Below are 24,328 nucleotides of genomic sequence, written 5' to 3'. Positions count from 1 at the left end.
ACTTGCGCCTCCTTCACGCTTCTCCGCATGTGATCCCCACTCCCCGGTCTGTCTGAAGGAGGCGGTTCCTTCACTAGCTCAGCAGGGCTTTCTGGAAGCTTTGCCCGGAGGCGCCGTGTTCTTGGTGGGGCCGTGCTGAGAGTCATGGGCGCATGCGTTGTCCGGAGCTGACGTCCCGGGAACCGCAGACCCGGGAGCCTCTCTCTCCCGGGCACCGCTCACGGCAGGGCCTCAGGCCAGGCGGGAGCCCATGCCTTTTCCACGGGGCGTCTGCGGGGTCACTGTGGGTCCTGTGTGTCGGTGTCATTCCTTAACGCAGGGCTCCGTCCTCGCTCCCTTCCTCCCTGCTCATCCCAGGGGCAAAGGCCTTTATTTCATTTCCTTATTTCCAAGCTCCCTCCGGCCTGGGAGAGCTACAGACTCCCATCCACATCCTGATGGAACTCAGATACCCTTTGACCGTCAAGCCAGGTCCCCCTTCCCCGACAATGACCCATCTCTCCCTGCTTCCTGTCCCTGAGTGAGCGTCTCTGTACGTTCTTTTCTTTCTTTCTCTTCGGCAAACCCATTGATAAGCCCTTATCAATCACCCATGCATATTGATGAGGGTGAACAGACAAGGACGGATTCCTGGAAATGGTGCAGAAGAGCATAAAGGAATCCACCTCCTGGGACAAGGCGGAAACATCACCTCTGATAATGACGTGTAATCACGTGGGTCCTCATTGCGATTCACCGGCCGTATCGCAGGATGTGCCCAGGGACCGTGAGAGGGGACGTCACTGACGCAAAACTGAGTCTCCGTCCCTGTTTCAGGAAATGGCTGTCATTTCGATCTCGTGGCTACAAACGCTTCGTACCAACGAGTCAACTGTGTGACGACTTTAAATATATATATATCTCGATTTCAGAGAGGAAGGGAGATGGAGAGAGAGATAGAAACATCAGTGATGAGAGGGAATAATTGATGGGCTGCCTCCTGCACGCCTCACACTGGAGACGGAGCCCACACCCCGGGCCTGTGCCCTGACCAGCAATTGAACCCTGACCTCCTGGTTCACAGGTCGATGCTCAGCCCCTGAGCCACGGCAGCCGCGGGGCACGGCTTCTTTTCTCCCATCACACACGTCTGACGGCCGAGAGGCGGAAACCAAGAGATGGAAGGAGAAAAGCAAACGTTTTCGTTCACGTCTTACTCCCCAGTAAAAAGTCTGGAGCTTGGTATCCAGGACGGAAGCAGCTACGAGCACGTCACTCCGGGCTCTTGGGAGGGTCGGCACGCAGCTCCCCTTAGCACGATTGTCGGATGCGTTCGTTCTTCCTAGAGGGGACGGGAGTAGGAAAAAGCGCTGGGGGCCCCGTCCCCCGTTTTCCCGGCACGGCGTGCCCAGCAGCCGGCACCGGGATTGCCTCCCGGGCAGGACAGGCTCTGCTTTGGGGAGGAGAGAGCGTGCCTTTAAGCAGACACGGCCTCTTAGGAACAGCCGTGTCTGGTATCTTCACTGGTGTGTTGGAAATGGTGCTCTTTTTGGGCGAAAATATTATAAATAGGAGGTTTATGGCAATCCCCACAGTCACGTCTGTTCGGGTCCAGCCGTGGGCAAACGACGGCCCACGGGCCGGATCCGGCTGTTCTATCCGGTTCTCTTGCTCTCCCCTCCGCTCCTTTACTTTGAATTTATATTCGTTCACACAAACACTCCATCCATGCTTTTGTTCCGGCCCTCCGGTCCAGTTTAAGAACCCATGGTGGCCCTCGAGTCAAAAAGTTTGCCCACCCCAGAGCAGGCGCGTGGGAAACCACGGTTCAGTGACGACTGCGCGTGTTATGAAGACATCACAGCTTGGTACGGAAGGATGAGATGCGTGGCCGGTGGTGGCCGTGGTGGCCGCGGTCTGGCAGGCTCCGGGGGCGGTGGTTCCCAGGGGAACATCTCAGCCCAGAGCCCCGGGGAGGCCCTGTCCTAGGAAAGGGGTCTCCGAGCCTCTCACGCCTCTGCGTGCCCAGAAGAAACAGGTCCCCCACACGCGCTCATGGCCACTGTTCTGGGGTCACACGGACCTCCAAGGCCCCCCCTTGGCCTCTGGGAATCGGTCCCTGGCGGGGCCCCTCCCAAGGTGCCTTCGATTGGGTTCTTTCCAGCTCGGTGTGGTATGTTTGGGTTTTCCCCGTGTTCCCTCCACGGAGCCGCCAGCTGTGTGCTTCCCTCCGAACGAGGCCTCCTCAGCGTCCGGGCAGAGCCACGGTCGTCACGGTCACGCGCCTTCTCTGCTCCCCAACCCCTCCCCCAGCTGTGCTACATGCACGGACATGCTCAGTGCACGACCAGGAACGTGGGTGTCTGGGTAAAATCGTCCGTAAGAACGTGGGGTCCGTGCTGTCGCTCTGGAAGATGCAAACGCGACCTCACGGGGGGGGACCGTTCTGAAGAGAGGCGAGCCCTTCCTGGTTAACTCCAACGGGGAGACTGTCCGGTGCCCCCTGGGTGACGGCCCTGTTCGCCCCCTCGGTCCCCGGGGCAGCACCCCCTGTTCATCGCAGCTCCCGCGGTCCGGAGGCACCCATCCGCCTCACTGGTCGCCACAGCTCCTTCCAGGCGAGCAGGTGCTGAGTGACGTCTGAGCACCGTGTCCGTCCCTCCCCCCATCTGGTGGGAGATGTGCCCGAATCCCAGCAGGGCCTTGCCGCCTCGGCACCCACACCTCACGGGCACCCACACCTCACGGGGCACCCACACTGCTCTCCCGGGAGCGAGCCGGACGGGCCCTTTGAGACAGCGAGGAGGGACCTGGAGCGTTACGCTGAGCAGGACGAGCCAGTCAGAGCAAGACAAGCATCCCCCACGCTCACCATACGTGGAATCCAGTGAACGAGGTCGACTGACGAACAGCATCGATCCAGAGACATCGAAACACGCAACAGACTGACGAATCTCAGAGGGGACGGGGAGAGGTTAACCGAGACCTTGTGTGCATATGTGCTTAACCCACGGACACAGACAATGGGGGGGAGGCCTGGGGCAGGGGTGAGAGTGGGGAGGAAGGCCAATGGGGAGAGGGTGGGGAGAAGGGAGACACCTGTAGTGATTTCAACAACAAAGGTACATTAGACACTCACATCTCGACAATGCAAATAGAAGGAATGAAAGCACCTGCATCGTTCAGCTGGAAAGCTGAGCCCACTTCTGTCTGAGGCGTGAGCCCTGTCAGGCTACACATGGATCTAGAACAGCCGTCTAACCGCAGCCGACCTTTCCCAGAGAGAACTTCATTTACGGTCTTTATTTTCAAAACTAGAGGCCCGGTGCACGAAATTCGTGCATGGGGAGGGGGTCCCCTCAGCCCAGCCTGCACCCTCTCCAATCCGGACCCCTCGGGGGATGTCCGACGGCCGGTTTAGGCCTGATCCTGGCAGTCAGACATCCCTCTCACAATCTAGGACCGCTGGCTCCTAACTGCTCACCTGCCTGCCTGCCTGATCGCCCCTAACTGCCCCCCTGCTGGCCTGATCGCCCCTAACTGCCCCCTCTGCTGGCCTGGTCACCCCTAACTGCCGCCCACTCCCAGCCGGCCTGGTGGCCCCACGCAGCCTGTTGGGTTATCTGTTTGGTTGATGATCACTCAGGCTTTTATATAGATAGATGTGTCCCTGGCAAACCCTGTGGACAGAGTGTGAGCCCGTGAGGGTGACTGGATCCATGGCAGGACTTGTGGCCTGGTGCAAAGCGCTGTTCCCGTTTCTGATAACAGCCAGACACAAAGAAGACACGGAACTCATCACACAGAACAAGTGCAATCCAGGCTCCCGGTTAGGTCAGCAGCGAGCACATGGACAGACTCCATCATCCCTTGGAAACGAAATCCCTTGCAGTAGCTGACCCTGACCTCCCAGGCACGTGGACATTGGACAGCGACCACACTCACCTCCTCTACTGACGCAGAAACTGTTTATTGTTCAGCTCTCTGCTACGAAGAATTTCCACCCCAGACACGCTCACTGCCCGAGGAGTCAGATCACGCTGCTGCCAGCCTGCTGGACCTTGGGCCAGAAAATGGACTTGCAGAGGGGTGGACTGTTCAGAAGGGATTTTACAAAAGAGGCTTCCTGAAGAGACATTGCCCTTCCTCCTATCCGTCCTGAGACATACACTTCAAAGCTCTCCTTACGACAGGGCCAATGGAAGAACGAGTAGAAGACTTACAACATTTAGACCCAAAAGGTCTGCTCGAGGTGCCGGTGCCGGCACCTCCTCAAGGCCATGGTGCCTACGTGGGGACGGGGGGGGGGTATGGTGGAGGGGCCATCAGATTGAGTTTGTTTGCACCCCAAGATCAGCTCTGATTCCTCAGTCCAAGGCCAGGGAAATTTTCCTCTGGATTTTGAAGGCTTTCCAAGGTCAGAAGCTCCCTCTCCAAGGTCAGAACATGCATGGAAGGAATGGCCCGCAAGCACTTGAGTCCTTAATGAACAGTCATTCATTCATTTAGCTAATTTTTATTCTCCCGACCCTTTATCGGGGAATTACTAACAGAAATGATGGGGTTCCGTGGGGAAGACGGTGCAGAGAACAGCAAACAGAGTGAGAATTTTATGGCTCTTAAAAGTCTGAGGGCACTTGGCTCTGGGCTAGGGGTGGGCAAACTTTTTGACTCGAGGGCCACAATGGGTTCTTAAACTAGACCGGAGGGTCGGAACAAAAGCATGGATGGAGTGTTTGTGTGAACTAATATACATTCAAAGTAAAGGAGCGGAGGGGAGAGCAAGAGAACCCTCCACTCTTTTGGCTCCGCGGGCCGGATAGAACAGCCGAACGGGCCGGATTCGGCCCGCGGGCCGTAGTTTGCCCACGGCTGCTCTGTGCCCTGAAGGAATGTTACTGAGTGCCGTTCACTGTGGCGTCAAATGGTTGCTTTTTGTTTTGTGGTTGTTAATCCTCATCCGAGGATATTTTCCCATTGATTTTCAGAGCAAGTGGAAGGGAGCGGGAGAGACACAGAGAGAGAGAGAAACATCACTGTGAGGGAGACACATGGATCGGCTGCCTCCTGCATGCACCCAGACCGGGGCCAGGGATGGAGCCTGCAACCCGGGCCTGTGCCCTTGACCAGAACTGGTCCTCGGGCCGATGCTCTATCCACTGAGCCAAACCGCCTAGGACTATTTTACTTGTTTTAAAATATATTTTTATTATTGATTTCAGAGAGGGAGGGGGAGAGAGATAGAAACATCAATGAGAGAGAATCATGGACCGGCTGCCTCCTGCACGCCCCACACTGGGGATCGGCCTGCATCCCGGGCCTGTGCCCCGACCGGGAATGGAACCCTGACCTCCTGGTTCCTAGGTTGACACTCAACCACTGAGCCACACCGGCCGGGGCTATTTTACTTGTTTTTAATCAACGGCGGCTCGTCCTGTGGCTGTTGTGTAAGTGGACGTCCTCACCGCTACTGTCTCCCATCCCCAGAGGGAGGCCCAGCGACACACCCCTGAGACTCACCCTCCACGGAAGTGAGGTGGTCGCTGGCCAGTCACCACCGGCTTAGGCCCGTTCTCAGGGAAGCTAATTCAAAACGAGGCTAACGTGTTCATCGTAATGGGGTGAAAATAAACATTAAGCAAAGGAAGGAGCGATAAACATAACCTTTAGATCACATCGCTTCCGTGGAGGTCAGCTATTTCGGGAGCTGGAATGATGCATTTATCATACTCTCAGCTGTTCCATCTATAATTATTTTGACTCTCACGTGTGCTGTTTATAACTCATTATCTTGCAATAACAGCTTGCATGGATCCCTGCATAATTTGAAGATATAATAGCTCTTCTTGCCAATAGTTGATTTCCAGCTCTACATCTGCTGGCCGTGTTTCATTTTTTTTTTACATCTGCTGACTTTAACGCGATCATGCCCAGCGCGCACGGGGTGCATGTGCCACTTCCTCGGGATCCGTCTCAGACGATGCACAAACCCCTTTGCTATTGTGCTGGTTCCTGATCTCTTTGTCCAGATGTAGCAGATTGGGTTCTGAATTTGCAAGTCAACTACGTGGGCGAGAACACCCACCCGAGACCCAGCGGGTGGGAAAGGGTGGAGATAATGTGAGCGATGAAGCCTGGAAATCAGATCGCCCACTCTGGAATGACTCAAGTTATGGCGGCCGTATTAATCAGATGATTGCCGTTATAGCTGATCAATATGTTCCTTGTCCACGAAGATAAAAATGTGGATCCCACGTGGGTTTAATTTATATCTTTCTCTAGTGAGCCTGGTTGGATGGGGGATACTTCTTATTTATTTATTCACAAATATATTTTTATTGATTTCAGAGAGGAGGGAAGAGGGATCGATAGAAACATCCATGATGAGAGAAAATCATTGATCGGCTGCCTCCTGCACGCCCCGCACTGGGGATGGAGCCCCTAACCTGGGCATGTGCCCTGATTGGGAATTGAAACCTGACCTCCTGGTTCATAGGTCAATGCTCCACCCCTGAGCCACGCTGGCCGGGTGGGATACTCTATATTTACTTAGTCACCAAGATTTACCGAGCACTTGAAACATGGCTCGGCCAAAGTGAGTGCTGAAAGTTTAAGATACAAACTGGATCTAAGAAACCCGTCCTGAAAATAAAATAATAATTTATAATAAAGTACACGTTAGAATGACATCGTTGTGATCCATTGGGGTAAATGACATACGTCGTTAAAACTGATTCCACCTGTGAGTTTTCATTTTTCAACGTGGCTGCTAGAGGACCCAGTCGCGATGCGGCTCCTGCGATTCCTACTGGTCATGAGAGGTGTTTCCTAACCGCTTCAGGGAACCCAGGGGTGCCCACTCCCCCCACAGACCCTGCACACCCGCCCCACGAGCGTTGCTTGTCGATAGCCCTTGTCATCCTCGAGGGTACATCTCCTCACTTCTCCACCTGTTCCCCCACTAGCGCATTGTTTCCAGGAGGCGGGGACTCTGTTTGGCCCACGGTTGCATGCCTGGTACTTCGAATAGGGCCTGCCACGTGCTGGGTGTCCCGCAAATACTTGTTGACCACGGGAAGGGTGGCACGCTGGGTTCAGTGAGAATGAATGAGGCGGTAAATGATTAACACTCAACCGTGGGCAAACTACGGCCCGCTGTTCAGCTGTTCTATCCGGCCCGCGGAGCCGAAAGAGCAGAGGGTTCTCTTGCTCTCCCCTCCGCTCCTTTACTTTGAATTTATATTAGTTCACACAAACACTCCATCCATGCTTTTGTTCCGGCCCTCCAGTCCAGTTTAAGAACCCATGGTGGCCCTCGAGTCAAAAAGTTTGCCCACCCCTGGATAGATCTCAACACGTGAGTGAGGAGGATTGGAAAGGCGGACGCCCGAGTGAAATATATCTAAACGCACATACACGCACATCTAGCCGCTCACATACACAGACGCCCACGCATGCATTTATACGCACGTACGTGTGCGCATATGTATCTGAGGGACATCCATCTAAGTGCATGGAACACGCGTGTCAGTGCACACACACCACAGACGGTGGCATAGAAAGCGGCCCCATGAACATGGGATCCAGGCGCCAGCAGCTGACGGGAGGGGGAGCTGGCAGGACGCGAACGCCATCTCGGGAACACGGATGCTATTTGGATCCGCAGGCTCCAGGGGACCTGGCAGGACGGCCGAGGCCGACGCCCGCTTTCACCGTCTCAGCCCCTGACTGCCCACCTCGGGGACGGCGCCCCGGCACCCTAGTGAATGGGAGACCCTGCGCCACGGGTAACACCTGGAGACCACGGACACGTGGGTGCTGGTCTCCTTTCTCTGCCTGGAGCCGTCCCGGGAATCGAGGGAAGGACCCAGAAACCCACTCTTTCTTTAGGTGGAAACGTCCTGAACGTGAGGAGGTGCAGAGCTGAGGAGGGGTGACGGGGAGGCGGGAGGGTCAGGTGTGGGCTGTCAGGGATGCCGAACGAGAGACACCCACGGACGCTCTTCCAAGAGGGGCCTCCTCACCCGGCCGTGTGGCTCAGTGGCTGAGCGTCGACCTATGAACCAGGAGGTCACGGTTCGATTCTGGTCAGGGCACAGGCCCGGATTGCCACTCGATCGCCAGTGGGGGGTGTGCAGGAGGCAGCCGGTCCATGATTCTCCCTCATCATCGATGTTTCTCTCTCCCTCCCCCTCCCCCTCCCTCTCCCTCTCCCTCTTCCTTCCTCTCTCTCTAAAAATCAATAACAATATATTTAAAAGAACAACCACACCAAGACACATCATAATTAAAATGCCAAGAGCAAAAGACAAAGAGAGAATATTAAAAGCAGCAAGAGAAAAACGGTTAGTTACCTACAAGGGAGCACCCATACGATTGTCAGCTGATTTCTCAACAGAAACTATGCAGGCCAGACGTGAATGGCAAGAAATATTCAAAGTGATGTATAGCAAGAACCTACAACCAAGATTACTCTACCCAGCAAAGCTATCATTCAGAATTGGAGGGCAGATAAAGAGCTTCACAGATAAGAAAAAGCTAAAGGAGTTCATCACCACCAAACCAGTTTTATATGAAATGCTGAAAGGTATTCTTTAAGAAGAGGAAGAAGAAAAAAGTAAAGATAAAAATTATGAACAACAAATACATATCTATCAACAAGTGAATCTAAAAATCAAGTGAATTAAAAACCTGAGGAACAGAATAATCTGGTGAATATAATAGAATCAGGGGCGTAGAAAGGGAGTGGACTGACAATTCTCAGGGGGAAAGGGGTAGGGGAGTTCATGAAGAGAATGGACAAAAATCATACACCTATGGATGAGGACAGTAGGGGGTACGTAAAGGCAGAAGGTGGGGTGGGAACCGGGTGGAGGGGAGCTATGGGGGGAAAAAGGAGAAACAATTGTAATAATCTGAATAAAGATTTATTAAAAAAATAATAAAAGAACAACAACAGCAAAGAGGGGCTGCTTCCCTGAGTTCCCCACCGGGTCCAATGTTATTATTCACGGAAGGACAGGCGTCCCGTACCCAGGTCCCCGCTGGGCCGCAGGCAGTGCGGTCCGCAGATCACGGACATGAGGTCACGCCAGAGCCGGCCTGTCCGCAGGGCTTCCCTTCTTCCCGAATCTGCGTTTTCCACCTGCCCCCGTCCATTAAACAGCCCCCCGTCCATTAAACAGCCCCCCGTCCATTAAACAGGCCCCCGTCCATTAAACAGGCCCCCCGTCCATTAAACAGGCCCCCCGTCCATTAAACAGCCCCCCGTCCATTAAACAGCCCCCCCGCCCCGCTGACCCCCTAAGCAAAGGCCCAGTTCAACACGAAGGCAGATGGAGGCCTCAGGGGGATTTCACCTTTTGCTCTTTGCTTTTTAAAAGTTTGAATTTAAATATCCTGTTTATGTATTCAAACGCATCATCGGCACGCCGTCAAAAGAGAACCGTGAATTACCTTTCCACGGCAAAGCCGAGGCAGGCGCTGTTTCATGGGGCATTGTCTCCGGGGCCGCTCAGGCGCGGCATTTGGAGACAATTTCTCGCTCCTTGTGGGCAATTTGTCTCGGTCCAGAGCAATGAGGAGCGAGTCACGTGGTTTCCAGCTCACCGAGGTGTGTCCAGAGTTTGCTAGATTCTAGCTCTGGGTTCAGCTTAACAAGTACCTTTCATTCATTCATTCTTTCTTTTTTTTTTTTGTTAATCCTCACCCGGAGGATTTTTCCCATTGATTTCAGAGAGAGTGGGAGGGAGGGAAGGGGAAGGAGAGAAACACCGATGTGAGAGACACAGAAAGGTCCTTCGTTCAGCCCGGCACAAGCCCAGGCTCAGGGGACCCCTGGGTGACGGGCTGCTCCCAGGGGCCGTCCCTGGTCCTCTCAGGGATGGACGGCCACGCACCAGGCGCAGAGCAGCACGTTGGGGCCTGTCAGCGTGGAGGGCCCGCGGCCGCTGAGGCCACGTGGAGAGTGTGGAGGGCCCGCGGCCGCTGAGGCCACGTGGAGAGTGTGGAGGGCCCGCGGCCGCTGAGGCCACGTGGAGAGTATGGAGGGCCTGCGGATGCTGAGGCCACGTGGAGAGTGTGGAGGGCCCTCGGCCTCTGAGGCCACGTGGAGGTTGGAGGGCCCGTGGATGCTGAGGCCATGGGGAGTGTGGAGGGCCCGCGGCCGCTGAGGCCATGTGGAGAGTGTGGAGGGCCCACGGATGCTGAAACCATGTGGAGTGTGTGGAGGGCCCGCGGCCACTGAGGCCACGTGGAGTGTGGAGGGCCCACGGCCGCTGAGGCCACGTGGAGAGTGTGGAGGGCCCGTGGATGCTGAGGCCACGTGGAGAGTGTGGAGGGCCCACGGCCGCTGAGGCCACGTGGAGAGTGTGGAGGGCCCGTGGCCGCTGAGGCCACGTGGAACGCAGGAGGATGAGTGTTCGATCAGGTAGCGCCTCTGGACATCTCAGCGTCACATGGGACACCTCCTGGTGGCCCGGGACGCCCGTGACCCGTGACATCCCCACGGAGCCGGCCTGTGGGAGGGACCCCCCTCCGTGGACCCTGGACCTGCTGAGCTGCGGGAGGAACGGCACTTGCCTCTCTGATCAGGTTCATGAATCGGGGTCCGAGGAGCCAGGGCTGGTGTCGGTGGCACTGCAGGGAGCTGACGGCCAGCTGGGCGGCCCGGTGGGCGGCGACGGCCACCACGTGCACGGCGTCGTACATCAGCGCCGCTGCCGTCTGCGGAGACACACAGCATGTGCTCAGTCCCACCGCACGACCCCCTGGACCCGCACTGGGGGGCGGGAGAGGTGCTGGCGAGGGAGCAAGGGTGGGAGGGGAAGTGTCCTGAGCAGCAGGAGGCGGGGAGCACCCCACACACGGTGGGGAGCCAGCACAGACATCCCCGTCCTCACAGCCCACACCCCAGGAACGGGCCAGCAGCAGCGGGTGAGGCTCTCTGAGGTCGGCCTATTGTGAGCTTCAGCGAATATCTGCCCGCTTTTGAGGGAGATCAAGGGGTTGGGAAAGGGCTGTGTGTGGGGGAAAACGCACCTGGGGGTCCCCCTGTCGGTCAGGGTCCCACAGGTCCCGGTGAGGCCCACCTTGGTCTCCCTGTGGAGCCAAGCCTTGTGTCTCTTGCAAACACGGGGATTCTGCCTCCGCGTCTCGAATGCCCTTTTTCTTCTCTTACTGACAAGCTGGCGAGCAGCAGGTGCTGTGACTGGAGCAGACCGTGTGCCCCGAGGCTCTGCCTGGCACTGGTCTAACGTGGAGGCAGCCCTGGAGTGTCCGAGGGGCTAAAGGCAGGCGGTTCTTCGGGGACACGGCCAGGACCTAGAACCGGGCTTTCCTTATCCCGAAAGGCCTCGCTGTTTCCACGGAACCCCGATGGCTACCGTGCTCGTCACAGGCTGAGCCGCGGACCCTCGAAGACGGCTTCTCTGGGAGTCAGGACCCCAGCAGGGGCTCCCAGGGGAGCAGGGCGCTGACTGCTTCCTGTTCGGACGCACCTGAAGGACCAGGGCCAGCCCAGGGGCGGGGCGTCCAGGACCCCACGCGGCATCGGTCAGACAGGATGTGGTTCCCAGCCGGAGGACGATCCGGCGGAGAGCGGGCCCTCCAGCCCCGTCCATTCAAAACCAACGGACCGAGCCAGTCCGAGTGCCGGGATTAGCTCACACGTCGTGGGAAGGGATGATGGAGACTCTAAAATCCCCCCAAGGCCCTACGCAGGCATCCTCAAACGACGGCCCGCGGGCCATTTGCGGCCCGCCGAGGACATGGATCCAGCCCGCCGGGGGCCGCTGCCTGTCCTGCTTAGCAGCCGACGCGTCCCGGGCCGCAGTGCGCATAGGAATTTGTTCATAGTTTTTTTTTTTAAACTATAGTCCGGCCCTCCCACGGTCTGAGGGACAGGGAACTGGCCCCCTGTTTAAAAAGTCTGAGGACCCCTGCCCTACTGCATTGATGAGCACTTCAAGACAAAACGCTCTCTCTTTCTCACCTCAGGACGTTTTTAGATAACAAGTTTGACTATTTTTGAACTCTACTGACTCGGTAACAGTTTTCTGCCTGCACTCAGTGTAACCCTATTTTTTAAAGTTCCTGTTTCTTCTTTAATGAAGTCTCTGGGTCTTATGTCCAGCGTCCAGATGTTTGACCTGGGACTTGGCTTCTTATGATCAGACTTGAATGCTGTGACACATGTGACAACATCCTTTGCAGATATTTTTAGCACCTGACATTTTAACATGTTAAAGAGGAAAAGAGATAAGTAGATGGGGAGCGAAAACACACACAGGTTTTCAGTGTTTAAAAATCGTATAAATGCACATGGGGCATCTGTGCACGTGCGTGTGACACGCAAAAAATGCCGGTAACGGCTCCAGGGACGTTCACCCTGCGGGACAGTGGGACGTGCATGCAATGCCGGGGACGGCAATTCTGTTACAACGATGGCAGTCCCTCGATAGTAATCGTGATTAGTCTAGGGGACACTTTTGAAATAATGCAATTACTTTAGAATAATCTCTGTCTCCACGAATCACGCCCGTTTCTTCCTTATACGCCCATTTCTTTCTTGAAACGCCTAGGAAGCCGTTCCGGGGCGACAGGGAAATTTCTCAGCTGACGTTGTGAGTCTCAGCAGAAGCTCACTCTGGGTTTGCTCAGTCAGCGATCCCTTTGTCAGACGCACGTTGTGGACGGCCTTCTTCGGGCCAGCTCTCCCAACGTCACGGACCGCAGAGCCTGTCTTTTCCCGGTTGGACGTTCTTGCCTCGTTTATCAGAGAGTAATTGTCCATATCAGTGAGGGTTTCCTTCCGGGCTCTCTCTATTCTGTCCCATGGATCTGTGTTTATGCCGGCACCATGCTGTTTCGCTCATGACATACGTGTAGTACGGTTTGAAGTCAGAGAGCACGATGCCTCCAGCTTGATTCTTTTTCAAGATTGCTTTTGCTGTTCAGGGTCTTTGGTAAAAATTGTAATTATTTCTTCCTGGTTCTGTGAAAAAAAAAATGCCGTTGGTATTTTGATAGGGGTTGCATTGCATCTGTAGATTGCTTTTAACATTGCAGATAAAATATTCAGATTCGTAACATGTTAATGCTATGGATTCTTTGAATCCATGAGTATGGTATACCCTTCCATTTACTTATGTCTTTTTCCACTTCTTTCACCAATGTCCTATCATTTTCAGAGTACAGGTCTTTCTTTTTACAGAGAAGAAGGGAAAGGAATAGAGAGTTAGAAACATCGATGAGAGAGAAACGTCCATCAGCTGCCTCCTGCACACCTCCCACTGGGGATGTGCCCGCAACCACGGTACATGCCCTTGACCGGAATCGAACCTGGGACCCTTCAGTCTGCTGGCCGACGCTCTATCCACCGAGCCAAACCCATTAGGACAGAGTACAGGTCTTTCACCTTCTTGGTTAGATTTATTCTAGGTATTTTATTCTTTCTGATGCACTTGTAAATGGAATTTCTTCATTTCTCTTTCTGGCAATTTGCTGTCAGTGTATAACAATGCAACGCATTTCTGAACATTAATTTTGTATCCTGCAATTTCACCGAGTTTACTCGTTCTAGTAGCTTTTTGGTGGAATGTCTGGGGTTTGTAGACACAGTATCACGTTCCCTGCAAATAATGACAGTTTCACTTTTTTTTCTTCCCAATGCGGGTGGCTTGTACGTCTTTCTGCTGTCTGACGGCTGTGGTCAGGACTCCCAGTTCTGTGTGAGTAACAATGGCCCCAGTGGGCATCCTTGTCTTGTCTTTGATCTTAGAGAAAAAGAGTTCAGTTTTCCATCATCGAGGACGATGGCAGCTCTGGGTTTGTCACATGTGATCTTCATGATGTTGAGGTACGTTCCCTCTAGACCAGCCGTGGGCAAACTACGGGCCGCGGGCCGGATTCGGCCCGTTCGGCTGTTCTATCCGGCCCGCGGAGCCGAAAGAGCGGAGGGTTCTCTTGCTCTCCCCTCCGCTCCTTTACTTTGAATTTATATTAGTTCACACAAACACTCCATCCATGCTTTTGTTCCGGCCCTCCGGTCCAGTTTAAGAACCCATGGTGGCCCTCCAGTCAAAAAGTTTGCCCACCCCTGCTCTAGACCCACTTGGTTGAGAGTTTTTTTTTCACACAAGGATGTTGAATTTTGTCAAAAAATTGTTTCCTGCGTCTATTAAGAGGATCGTATGATCTTTATTCTTTCTCTCTTAGGTGAGATGGCAGTAACAAGCTCTAGGCAGAATGGGCCCTCCACCCCCTGGGCTGGGCACCGGCTCTGCCATGCACCTCCGCAGGACAGCGTCTGCCCAGGTCACCGCCAGGAGTTCCAGGGGCCTCACACCCGACCTGCTTCCCGTGGGGCCTGCGTGGGGCCGCCTCTCTTGCCTGTGGCTGTCCTCATCGCTGTGGACACACTGTCCGTAGCTCAGCACAGGGGACCAAACACCCCTCCCGTGGGTCAGTCGGGGGGTGGGGGAGTGGGGGAGTGGGGGTGGGGGTGTGGAGGGGAGGGACGAGAGTGCGGGGGGTGCAGGGGGCGTGCACAGAGGATCTTAAAACCTATTTGAACTCATTGGAATTAGAAACGGGAGAGAAGAGACAAGCAGCGGCCGCCTCCCTCGCTCACACCACCCCAGTCTTCCCCGACGCTCCCTCCGGCTCCCCTTCTCCGCAGCCTCACGCCCAGGCGCCTGCAGCAAAGGGCTTGAGTCTCCCTGTCTCCCTCTGGCCCCTCTCAGCGGGACGGCTGGTTGAGGAAGAGCCAGGGACCATCCAGAACCAGCCGTTCCTCTATTTCTCCTTTTAATTGGTTCCTCATTTAAAAAAAAAAATATCCAAGTTAGTTCGCCCTGCGATGCTGTCTTTCGTTGTCGGTAAACTGCGTCTCAGAGGCAAGCGTGTTTGTCCCACGACGGGACGGGAATGAGACCCTCGCCAGTTTAAAACGCGATGACCTGCCTCGTCCCCGCTCCCGTCTTCCCCCCGGGGATGAAACCGCTCCCACTCAGAAGGCGTTTCCCCAAAACACATCCCGCTGTTTCCGCTGTCCCGGTCCCGAGGGGCGTCTCATTAGAGGCCTCGCCGAGGCTGGTGACAACGGAAGACCGATGATGTCAGAGCGGCTCCGGACACGCCGCTCCGATTTCTCTTTCTCTGCTGCCTGCTGCTCCGAGGGCGCCATACAGCGGCGTGGAGTGACGGGGTGGGGGTGGGGGGCTGTCGGCACGTGCCACGCTGAGCCTGAGGCACGGGGCGGGGAGGGTGTGCACACAGCCACCGCGTGGGGACCCCGCACTGCCCACTGAGCGCCCCTCGCCGAGACGGGGAGGGGGCGGAAGCCAGGAGGCAACTGGTCTGCGCCCCCTCCCCAGGCGGCTTCCTCCCCACCCGGGTCTCGAGATCACATCCCAGCGGCCACCTCTCCCGGCCGGGCTGGGCCGTCTGCTTTGTCCCCATGTGGCCGACAGTGGCCAATGGTGGCAATGCTTTCAGCTGTTTTCTTTTTTATCCGAGACAAGTGCCGTCAGAAAACCCCAAACAGCAGTTATTGTTCATTTATTTAGGAATTCTCGCCCGAGGATATGTTCCCGTTGGTTTTTTAGGGAGAGAGAAAGAGAGAGTCAAAGACAGAGAGGAACATCGATGGGAGAGAGACACCTGGGTGGGTTGCCTCCTGCACGCGCCCTGACCAGGGCCCGGGCCGGGGAGGAGCCTGCACCTGAGGCCTGTGCCCTTGACCGGAATCGAACCTGGGGCCCTTCTGTCCGCAAGCCCACGCTCTATCCACTGAGCTGCACCAGCCAGGGTCCAAACAGCAGTGTTTGCATAACTGGGCTAGGCTTTCCCCAAACCTAGAAAGCGGCTCCTTCGTCTCCCTCCCACGAGCCAGGGCGCCCACCGGCTGTCCCACCGGCTGTCCCACTGGCTGTCCCACCGGCTGTCCCACCGGCTGTCCCACTGGCTGTCCCACCGGCTGTCCCACCGTCTCACGCGGCAGAAGGCACGGGGACTCCCCGCCGAGCCCCTCAGGAGCTCCGACCGGCGCCCAGGGCCTGACGCGGCTCCTTACCGTCATGGCGCCATCCAGGAGGCCCGGCCCGGGCGGGGCCCGCAGCCTGTCCACGGCCCACTTCTTCAGGACGGACGCCACGGGGGGGCTGTCGACGCGGAGCAGCCGGAAGCCGGTCACGTGGACGCCGCTGTGCCTGTAGGGCCCCAGGTCCAGGGCAGACATGTCCTGCGGGCAGGAGCACAGGGGGTCAGCGTGACCCGGCTGCTCGGCTCAGGGGCGCGTTGCAGCCGCCAGGCGCCGGGGAAATGGTGCCCACGGTCCCTTTGCCTCCACGGAGCGCGTCCCCCGCTGCTGGCATTTGCCCCGTGCCCCCCGGGCAGGAAGCAGCGCTGTCCCCGTCCATTCTGTCCCTTCCCCGCAGCCCCAGGGCAGCAGAAACCCGGAGGGAGCTGCGGCCAGTAAGCCGGGGCGCTGCGTCTGGGGTCCTCGCCAGGGAACTGGCAGCCTCTTTGTGCCCATTTGGTTCAGTACCTTTATTTTATTTTACTAAAAAGATTTAAAAATGTTTTTATTGATTTCAGAGAGGAAGGGAGAGGAAGAGAGAAACATCCGTGCACGCCCCCCCACTGGGGACGGAGCCCACCACCCGGGCCTGTGCCCCGACCGGGAATCGAACCCTGACCTCCTGGTTCCTAGGTGGACGCTGAACCGCGGAGCCACCCCCGGCCGGGCGATGCCTTTATTTTATGAGGAAGCGGAGGTCTGAGGCGATGTGGTTCCCCGGGAAAGACCATCTTACCCCCGCGCCTTGCGAAGGAGGGAGATTTGGAAATTGCACAGCATTGGACAGGAAGTTCCCACAGCAGGAAATGACACCGTCCGCCCCCCGCTCGCCAAAAGCACCCCGCGGGGCAGGAAGCAGGCTCGCAGCAGCCGCTCAGCTCGGAAGAGGAACAAAAGGTCCTCTTCAGGGAGAACAGAAGCTGGAGCACCTGCCTCGGGGGTGGGGGGGCGCGGGGAGGGGGGGGGCTTCACAGGAGAACCTGCTCCCTCCGCAGCAACGTCTCAGGAAAAGAGGCTCCCCCCCCCCCCCCGTTTTCCATCGCAGACGAGGCTGAGCCAGACCCTGTGCAGGAGCGGATTCCCATTTAAAACAGGCAGATGCCATAACTTCACCTTTTCTATAAAAAGGCCAGACTGCGAACTGTGTGATTAAAAATGTATAACCCGTTTAAGCCTAAACCAGACTTCCAAAGTACATTTCACAGAAAGGAGACTTTCCTAAAACGTCCGGACAACGCTCCAGCTGCTGTGGCTCAGGGGCCGAGCGTCGGCCTGCAGACGGAAGGGTCCCGGGTTCGATTCCTGGTCCAGGGCACACGCCTGGTTGTGGGCTCCATCCCCAGTGGGGGGCGTGCGGGAGGCAGCGGGTCAGTGATTCTCTCTCCTCATGGATGTTTCTCTCGCCCTCCCCCTCCCCCTTCCTCTCGGAAATCAATGAAAAAAAATCTGTTTAACAAAAGCGCTGATAGGACGTCCCTGGGTTAGGAAAGGCAGTCATTCTCTAACTCGCCCGCCAGCCCGCCTGGCCAGGTGCACCGGGCAGATGGCACCCTTACCAACCCTCCCAGAGCCCGAGGGGGTCCCAGTCGGCACATCCTTACAGGTTAGACACGGGGGCCGGGCTGTGATTTCTTCTCGTGTAAGTGGTGCGTGTGTGTGTGTGTGGGGGGGGGGGGCGTGTGGCTGACTTTTGACATGGATTGTTGAGAGCTATCACATCATTCTGATGTGTTAAATACCCCAAATCATTCCCCTTGGTCTGATCATCTCAACATTTAGGGTGTTGAAATTTTAAAAAAATTCTCAGTCTTAGGGTCATGCTCTTTCTTAGGAGCAAAGTGTTCCATGTGCAAACATCTCCCAAGATGCTCTTCCGGATGGTCCTGAGACACCCAGAGGCGACCCTCCGAGCCCGCTCTCCTGGACACGCGGGGAACGGGGTCGGACACGGCACAGGACACACAGTGCGTCTCCGCGCACACGGACGTGGGGACGGTGCTTGTTGACGAGGAGTTTGCACGCGGCGGCTTCTACGCGATGGAAGTTTAATCCCTTCCTGGGTGCACATGCGTGGCAGCCATTTTCAACAGAAGAGAGAAGCCTGCTTCTCAGCATCTCTGGATGAGAGGCTTCTTAGAAGCGTGAGTCCCTGCACCACGGCAAGGGCTGCCTCGGGCGGCGGGCGGCCTCCGAAACACCGGGGATGCTCCGGTCACGGACGCGAGCCTGCGGTCACGTATATGTGTCTGCGGTCACGGATATGTGTCTGCGGTCACGGATCTGTGTCTGCGGTCACGGATATGTGTCTGCGGTCACGGATATGTGTCTGCGGTCACGGATCTGTGTCTGCGGTCACGGATCTGTGTCTGCGGTCACGAATATGTGTCTGCAGTCACGGATATGTGTCTGCGGTCATGGATATGTGTCTGCGGTCACGGATATGTGTCTGCGGTCACGGATATGTGTCTGCGGTCACGGATCTGTGTCTGCGGTCACGGATATGTGTCTGCGGTCACGGATATGTGCCTGCGGTCACGGATATGTGTCTGCGGTCACGGATCTGTGTCTGCGGTCACGGATATGTGTCTGCGGTCACGGATATGTGCCTGCGGTCACGGAAATGGGTCGGAAGTCACGGATGTGTGTCTGCGGTCACGGATATGTGTCTGCGGTCACGGATATGTGTCTGCGGTCACGGATATGTGTCTGCGGTCACGGATATGTGTCTGCGGTCATGGATATGTGTCTGCGGTCACGGATATGTCTGTGGTCACGGATATGTGTCTGCGGTCACGGATATGTGTCTGCGGTCATGGATATGTGTCTGCGGTCACGGATATGTCTGTGGTCACGGACGCGGGTCTGCGGTCACGGATATGTGTCTGCGGTCACGGACCTGGGTCTGCGGTCATGGACGCGTGTCTACGGTCACGGACGCGTGTCTGCGGTCACGGACGCGTGTCTGCGGTCACGGATGCATGTCTGTGGTCATGGATGAGTGTCTGCGGTCACGGATGCGTGTCTGCGGTCATGGATATGTGTCTGCGGTCACGGATATGTGTCTGCGGTCACGGACGTGGGTCTGCGGTCATGGATATGTGTCTGCGGTCACGGACCTGGGTCTGCGGTCATGGATGCGTGTCTGCGGTCACGGATGCGTGTCTGCAGTCCCGGATGTGTGTCTGTGGTCACGGATGTGTGTCTGCGGTCACGGACGCGTGTCTGTGGTTACGGATGCGTGTCAGCAGTCCCGGACGTGGGTCTGCGGTCACGGATGCGTGTCTGCAGTCCCGGATGTGGGTCTGCGGTCACGGACGCGGGTCTGGGGCGTGCTCACCAGGGTGGTGAAGAGGTAGTGGTAGCGCTCGGTCATCATGCCCATGAGCAGGACCTGCAAAGGGAAGCGGAGGGTCAGACACAGGCGGTCACGAGGCACGAAGACTGAGAGGCGACTCCGACGCCTGGGCAACAGGACAGGCGGGGCTCAGAGTCCAGCAGACGAGGAACCGGGGGCCCAGGGCTGGCGGGGAGCAGAGACCCGAGCCATTGACGCCATCTGAGGCCTTGTCCTGGCGCCGCGTTGGACTCGGAACCCAGTCCTTGGACGAAGGATCCAGTTTAAAAATAGTCTGTGCTGCCCCGGCTGGTGTGGCTCAGTGGATAGAGCGTCGGCCTGCAGACTGAAGGGTCCCGGGTTCGGTTCCGGTCAAGGGCATGTACCTTGGTTGCGGGCACATCCCCAGTGGGAGGTGTGCAGGAGGCAGCTGAATTGGTGTTTCTCTCCCATCGATGTTTCTAACTCTCTATCTCTCTCCTTTTCTCTCTGTGAAAAAAATCAATAAAATATACCTTTAAAAAAAATAAAAATAGTTTGTGCCGCCCTAGCTGGTGTGGCTCAGTGGATAGAGCGTCGGTCTGCGGACCCAAGGGTCCCGGGTTCGATCCCGGTCCAGGGCACATGACTCGGTTGCAGGCTCCTTCTCCGTTTGGGCCCTGGTCAGGGCGAGTGCAGGAGGCAACCGATCGCTGTGCCTCTCTCACCTGGATGTTTCTCTCTGTCTTTCCCTCTCTCTTCCACTCTCTAAAATCAATGGGAAAATGTCCTTGGGTGAGGATTAAAAAAACACATGTTTGTGCTGAATCATCTTCATCTCAGAGTTGTCCATAAGGCACAGGCTGGCCTTCTGTGTGACCCCAGGTGTCTGAGTGACCCCAGGTGTCTGAGTGACCCCAGGTGTCTGTGTGACCCCAGGTGTCTGTGACCCCAGGTTCCTGAGTGACCCCAGGTTCCTGAGTGACCCCAGGTTCCTGAGTGACCCCAGGTGTCTGTGTGACCCCAGGTGTCTGAGTGACCCCAGGTGTCTGTGTGACCCCAGGTTTCTGTGTGACCCCAGGTGTCTGAGTGACCCCAGGTGTCTGAGTGACCCCAGGTTTCTGAGTGACCCCAGGTGTCTGAGTGACCCCAGGTGTCTGAGTGACCCCAGGTTTCTGTGTGACCCCAGGTGTCTGAGTGACCCCAGGTTCCTGAGTGACCCCAGGTGTCTGTGTGACCCCAGGTGTCTGAGTGACCCCAGGTGTCTGAGTGACCCCAGGTTTCTGTGTGACCCCAGGTGTCTGAGTGACCCCAGGTTCCTGAGTGACCCCAGGTGTCTGTGTGACCCCAGGTGTCTGAGTGACCCCAGGTGTCTGAGTGACCCCAGGTTCCTGAGTGACCCCAGGTTTCTGTGTGACCCCAGGTGTCTGAGTGACCCCAGGTTCCTGAGTGACCCCAGGTTCCTGAGTGACCCCAGGTGTCTGAGTGACCCCAGGTGTCTGAGTGACCCCAGGTTTCTGAGTGACCCCAGGTTCCTGAGTGACCCCAGATGTCTGAGTGACCCCAGGTGTCTGAGTGACCTCAGGTTTCTGAGTGACCCCAGGTGTCTGAGTGACCCCAGATGTCTGAGTGACCCCAGATGTCTGAGTGACCTCAGGTTTCTGAGTGACCCCAGGTGTCTGAGTGACCCCAGATGTCTGAGTGACCTCAGGTTTCTGAGTGACCCCAGGTGTCTGAGTGACCCCAGGTTTCTGAGTGACCCCAGGTTCCTGAGTGACCCCAGGTGTCTGAGTGACCCCAGGTGTCTGAGTGACCCCAGGTGTCTGAGTGACCCCAGGCGTGGATATACACCCCGCTGGTCCTCTGAGCTGTCCTGCTCATCATCACGCCCGGACTGGGACTCCTCACCCGCTGAGCTAGCAATGCTGGTGCGCAGACGCCCTTAGATGAGGGCGGGGAGGTCCCTGCAGCTCTGACACCTTCCTCCCCTCCCCCGCTGACCCCACAGAAGGAGCAGAGGATGTGCCCGAAGATGGAAGGATGGGGGCGTCCTCACACACACCTCCCACGGCCGCTCCACCCCGACCTCAGGGACCCACTGGCCTCTTGCTCGCTACAGACACGCTGTGCGTCTCCTTTGCGTTTGGCGAGGAAGGGGAGCGAGAGGCAGCGAGAAGGACAAGGGTTCTTGGCGGACGTGGCTTGTTAAGAAGCTGTGGTCCTCCCTGGGGATTTCTGGAAATGGGGTCCCCTGAGAAGGAGAAGGGGCTCATGGTCTGGAGATAAACGATCGTTGCTCGATCCCTGAAATCAGAACGACCACCTTCCTCGGAGCAGGTCCCCCAAAGGACCGTTTGAGGGCCGTGGGCTGGTCTTTGTACAGAAAAGAAAGGCGGAGACTCAGAAATCCCCCCCCCCCGCCCCCCACGGCAGTTCCCCACAACTCAGACGCGTTCCGGACGCCAGTGAGACCTGCAGCTTTGCCATCGGAGGTTCTTGGACTCACCCCAGAGAACCTGTGTCACTGGGGTTTCCGAGGCGGAGCCTGGGGTTGGGACAGCCTCGGAAGCCCTGGAGGGGAGGCGCGGCGCTAAGGGGACACGGATGTTTGCGTGAAAGAACGAAGACCGTCAGGACTTCGGCGAAAGAAGCATCGACAGGTCTGGGCCGAGGCCACCTCGCCACGGGGCCCCGGGAGGAGCCTGAGATACGCCCAGAGGGATCCGCGGGAGATGGCGGGGCGGGGGGGGGGGGGGGGGGGGGACGAAGGAAGAGGGGGTTCGTGACAGCACAGAATGTACCCGCCCGCCACTGCTCACGCCCTCGGCTGCTGCGGAAACCGGCGGGGTCCCTGCTGAAGGTAACGCCACGAAGATAAGACAAATGACAGGAAACTCGCCCGGAGTCAGGAGCCGCGGCGGGGAGCCGGCGGGGAGTCGCTCCTGCGGTGATAACCAGCCTGGCTCACAGGCTTCAAAGGGCAGAGCTGCTCCGGGGCCATCGATCACCCCAGCGCCACGCGCCCGCGGCAAGGCCTCGTCAGCCGGTCCCTGATCTCGGCGGAGCACAAAGAGCGAGCCTGCGGGGCCAGCCAGGAATCCCATTTTTCACTTCCGTCATCAGACGGTGTGATTGCTGCCGAGACCGGCTCTTGAAAGGGAAACGGAGGGGTTTTATGTTAAGCGAGAGAGCTGGGCTCGGAGGTTTAAAATATTCTTCCTGGGATTGAAAGCGAGACACAAGGGCAGCCGAGCTTTCGGCTCTACACCAGGGCTGGCGTTTCTCCCTAAACTTCATGTTGGAGGCGTTTCATCACCAATGGAGGGCCTAGGATTTTCTGAAAAAAATCATTATGGTGGCCCTGGCTGGTGTGGCTCAGGGGATAGAGCCTGCGGACCAAAGGGTCCCGGGTTCGATTCCGGTCAAGGGCATGTACCCTGGTGGCAGGCTCCTCCCCGGCCTGGGCCCTGGTCAGGGCGCGTGCAGGAGGCGACCCATCGATGTGTTTCTCTCACATCAGTGTTTCTCTCTGTCTCTCCCTCTCTCTCCCACTCCCCTTAAAAATCAATGGGAAAATATCCGTGGGTGAGGATCAACAACAACAACAAGTTGATATTGTCATAGTGATACACAAAACAAGAAGATCTAAAATACGACACCACAAACTAAACGCGTGGGGGGGAGTGAAGGCGCAGTCCTGGCGGAACGGAGGCGGACGTGCGTGCCTATCGGCCTCACCTGGGCTGCCGGAGGCACGGAGTGCGAGACGTGAACCCGTGGGAGCCACAAACCAGAGCCCCGCGGAAGACACGGAGAAGGGAGAGAAAGGAACCCAGCAACACCTGGAGCGAAAGCCGCCAACGGCAGAGGCGGTCGGTGGAGGAGAGACATAGAGAAAAGCCACAAAAACAACGAGCAAAACGTCAATCAGCACATGCATCGCAGGAATCACGTTAAATACAAAGGGATTAAATGCTCCAATAGCCCTGACCGGTGTGGCTCAGTGGATAGAGGGTCGGCCTGTGGACTGAAGGGTCCCGGGTTCGATTCCGGTCAAGGGCATGTACCTTGGTTGCGGGCACATCCCCAGTAGGGGGTGTGCAAGAGGCAGCTGATGGATGTTTCTCTCTTATCGATGTTTCTAACTCTCTATTCCTCTCCCTTCCTCTCTGTAAAATATCAATAAAATATATTAAAAAAAAAAGCTCCAATAAAAGGACAAGGGGTGGATGAGAGGATTAAGGAATAAGATGCGTCCGAGTGCTTCTTGTAAGACACTCAAATCTAAGGACGCACGCAGGCGGAGAGGGAAGGGACAGACAAGGATGTTGCGCGCCGATCGAAATGAAGAGGAAGCTGGCGTTGCAATCCTCATATCAGACAAAATAGACTTTAAAACAAAGAATGCAAAAAAAAAAACAAAACCATACAACAAAGGCATTCCATAAGGATAAAGGGCCAGCCATGGGCAAACTACGGCCCGCGGGCCGGATCTGGCTGTTCTATCCTGTTCTCTTGCTCTCCCCTCCGCTCCTTTACTTTGAATTTATATTCGTTCACACAAACACTCCATCCATGCTTTTGTTCCGGCCCTCCGGTCCAGTTTAAGAACCCATGGTGGCCCTCGAGTCAAAAAGTTTGCCCACCCCTGGGTCAGCCCCATCGTAAATATCTACGCACCCAATATACGGGCACCCCAATGTAAGAAGTAATTATTAATAGACGCAAATGCAGACATCGACAGTCATCCGGTAACAGGAGGGGTCACAGCCATCCGCTCACGTCAACGGATACCTCATCCAGACAGAAAACGAATAATAAGATCATGGCTTTAAGCGTCAGATGAGACACGTAGAGAACATTTCATTCAAACACTGGATAACGTTCTATTTCAGGCGCACGAACCTCGATACATTCAAGGAGACTGAGCTGCTCTCAAGCGTCCTGTCTGTCCA

General features: G+C 56.5%; 1 protein-coding gene across 1 annotated transcript in view; it reads right to left on the bottom strand.

Moving 5' to 3' along the window:
* The window catches only part of GRIK1 (glutamate ionotropic receptor kainate type subunit 1), a 149,091-nt gene that overhangs the window by 40,354 nt on the left and 84,409 nt on the right, over nucleotides 1-24,328 (bottom strand). Inside the window, 3 exon segments of the mRNA XM_080652503.1 lie at nucleotides 10,561-10,704; nucleotides 16,055-16,222; nucleotides 19,398-19,451. Coding sequence (XP_080508629.1) covers nucleotides 10,561-10,704; nucleotides 16,055-16,222; nucleotides 19,398-19,451 — 366 coding nt within the window.

Source organism: Plecotus auritus (assembly GCF_963455305.1).
Source record: "Plecotus auritus genome assembly, chromosome: 2".
NCBI classification, from domain to species: Eukaryota; Metazoa; Chordata; class Mammalia; order Chiroptera; family Vespertilionidae; genus Plecotus; species Plecotus auritus.
Note: the sequence above shows the minus strand (reverse complement) of the source record. Positions and strands in the feature narration are given on the sequence as shown.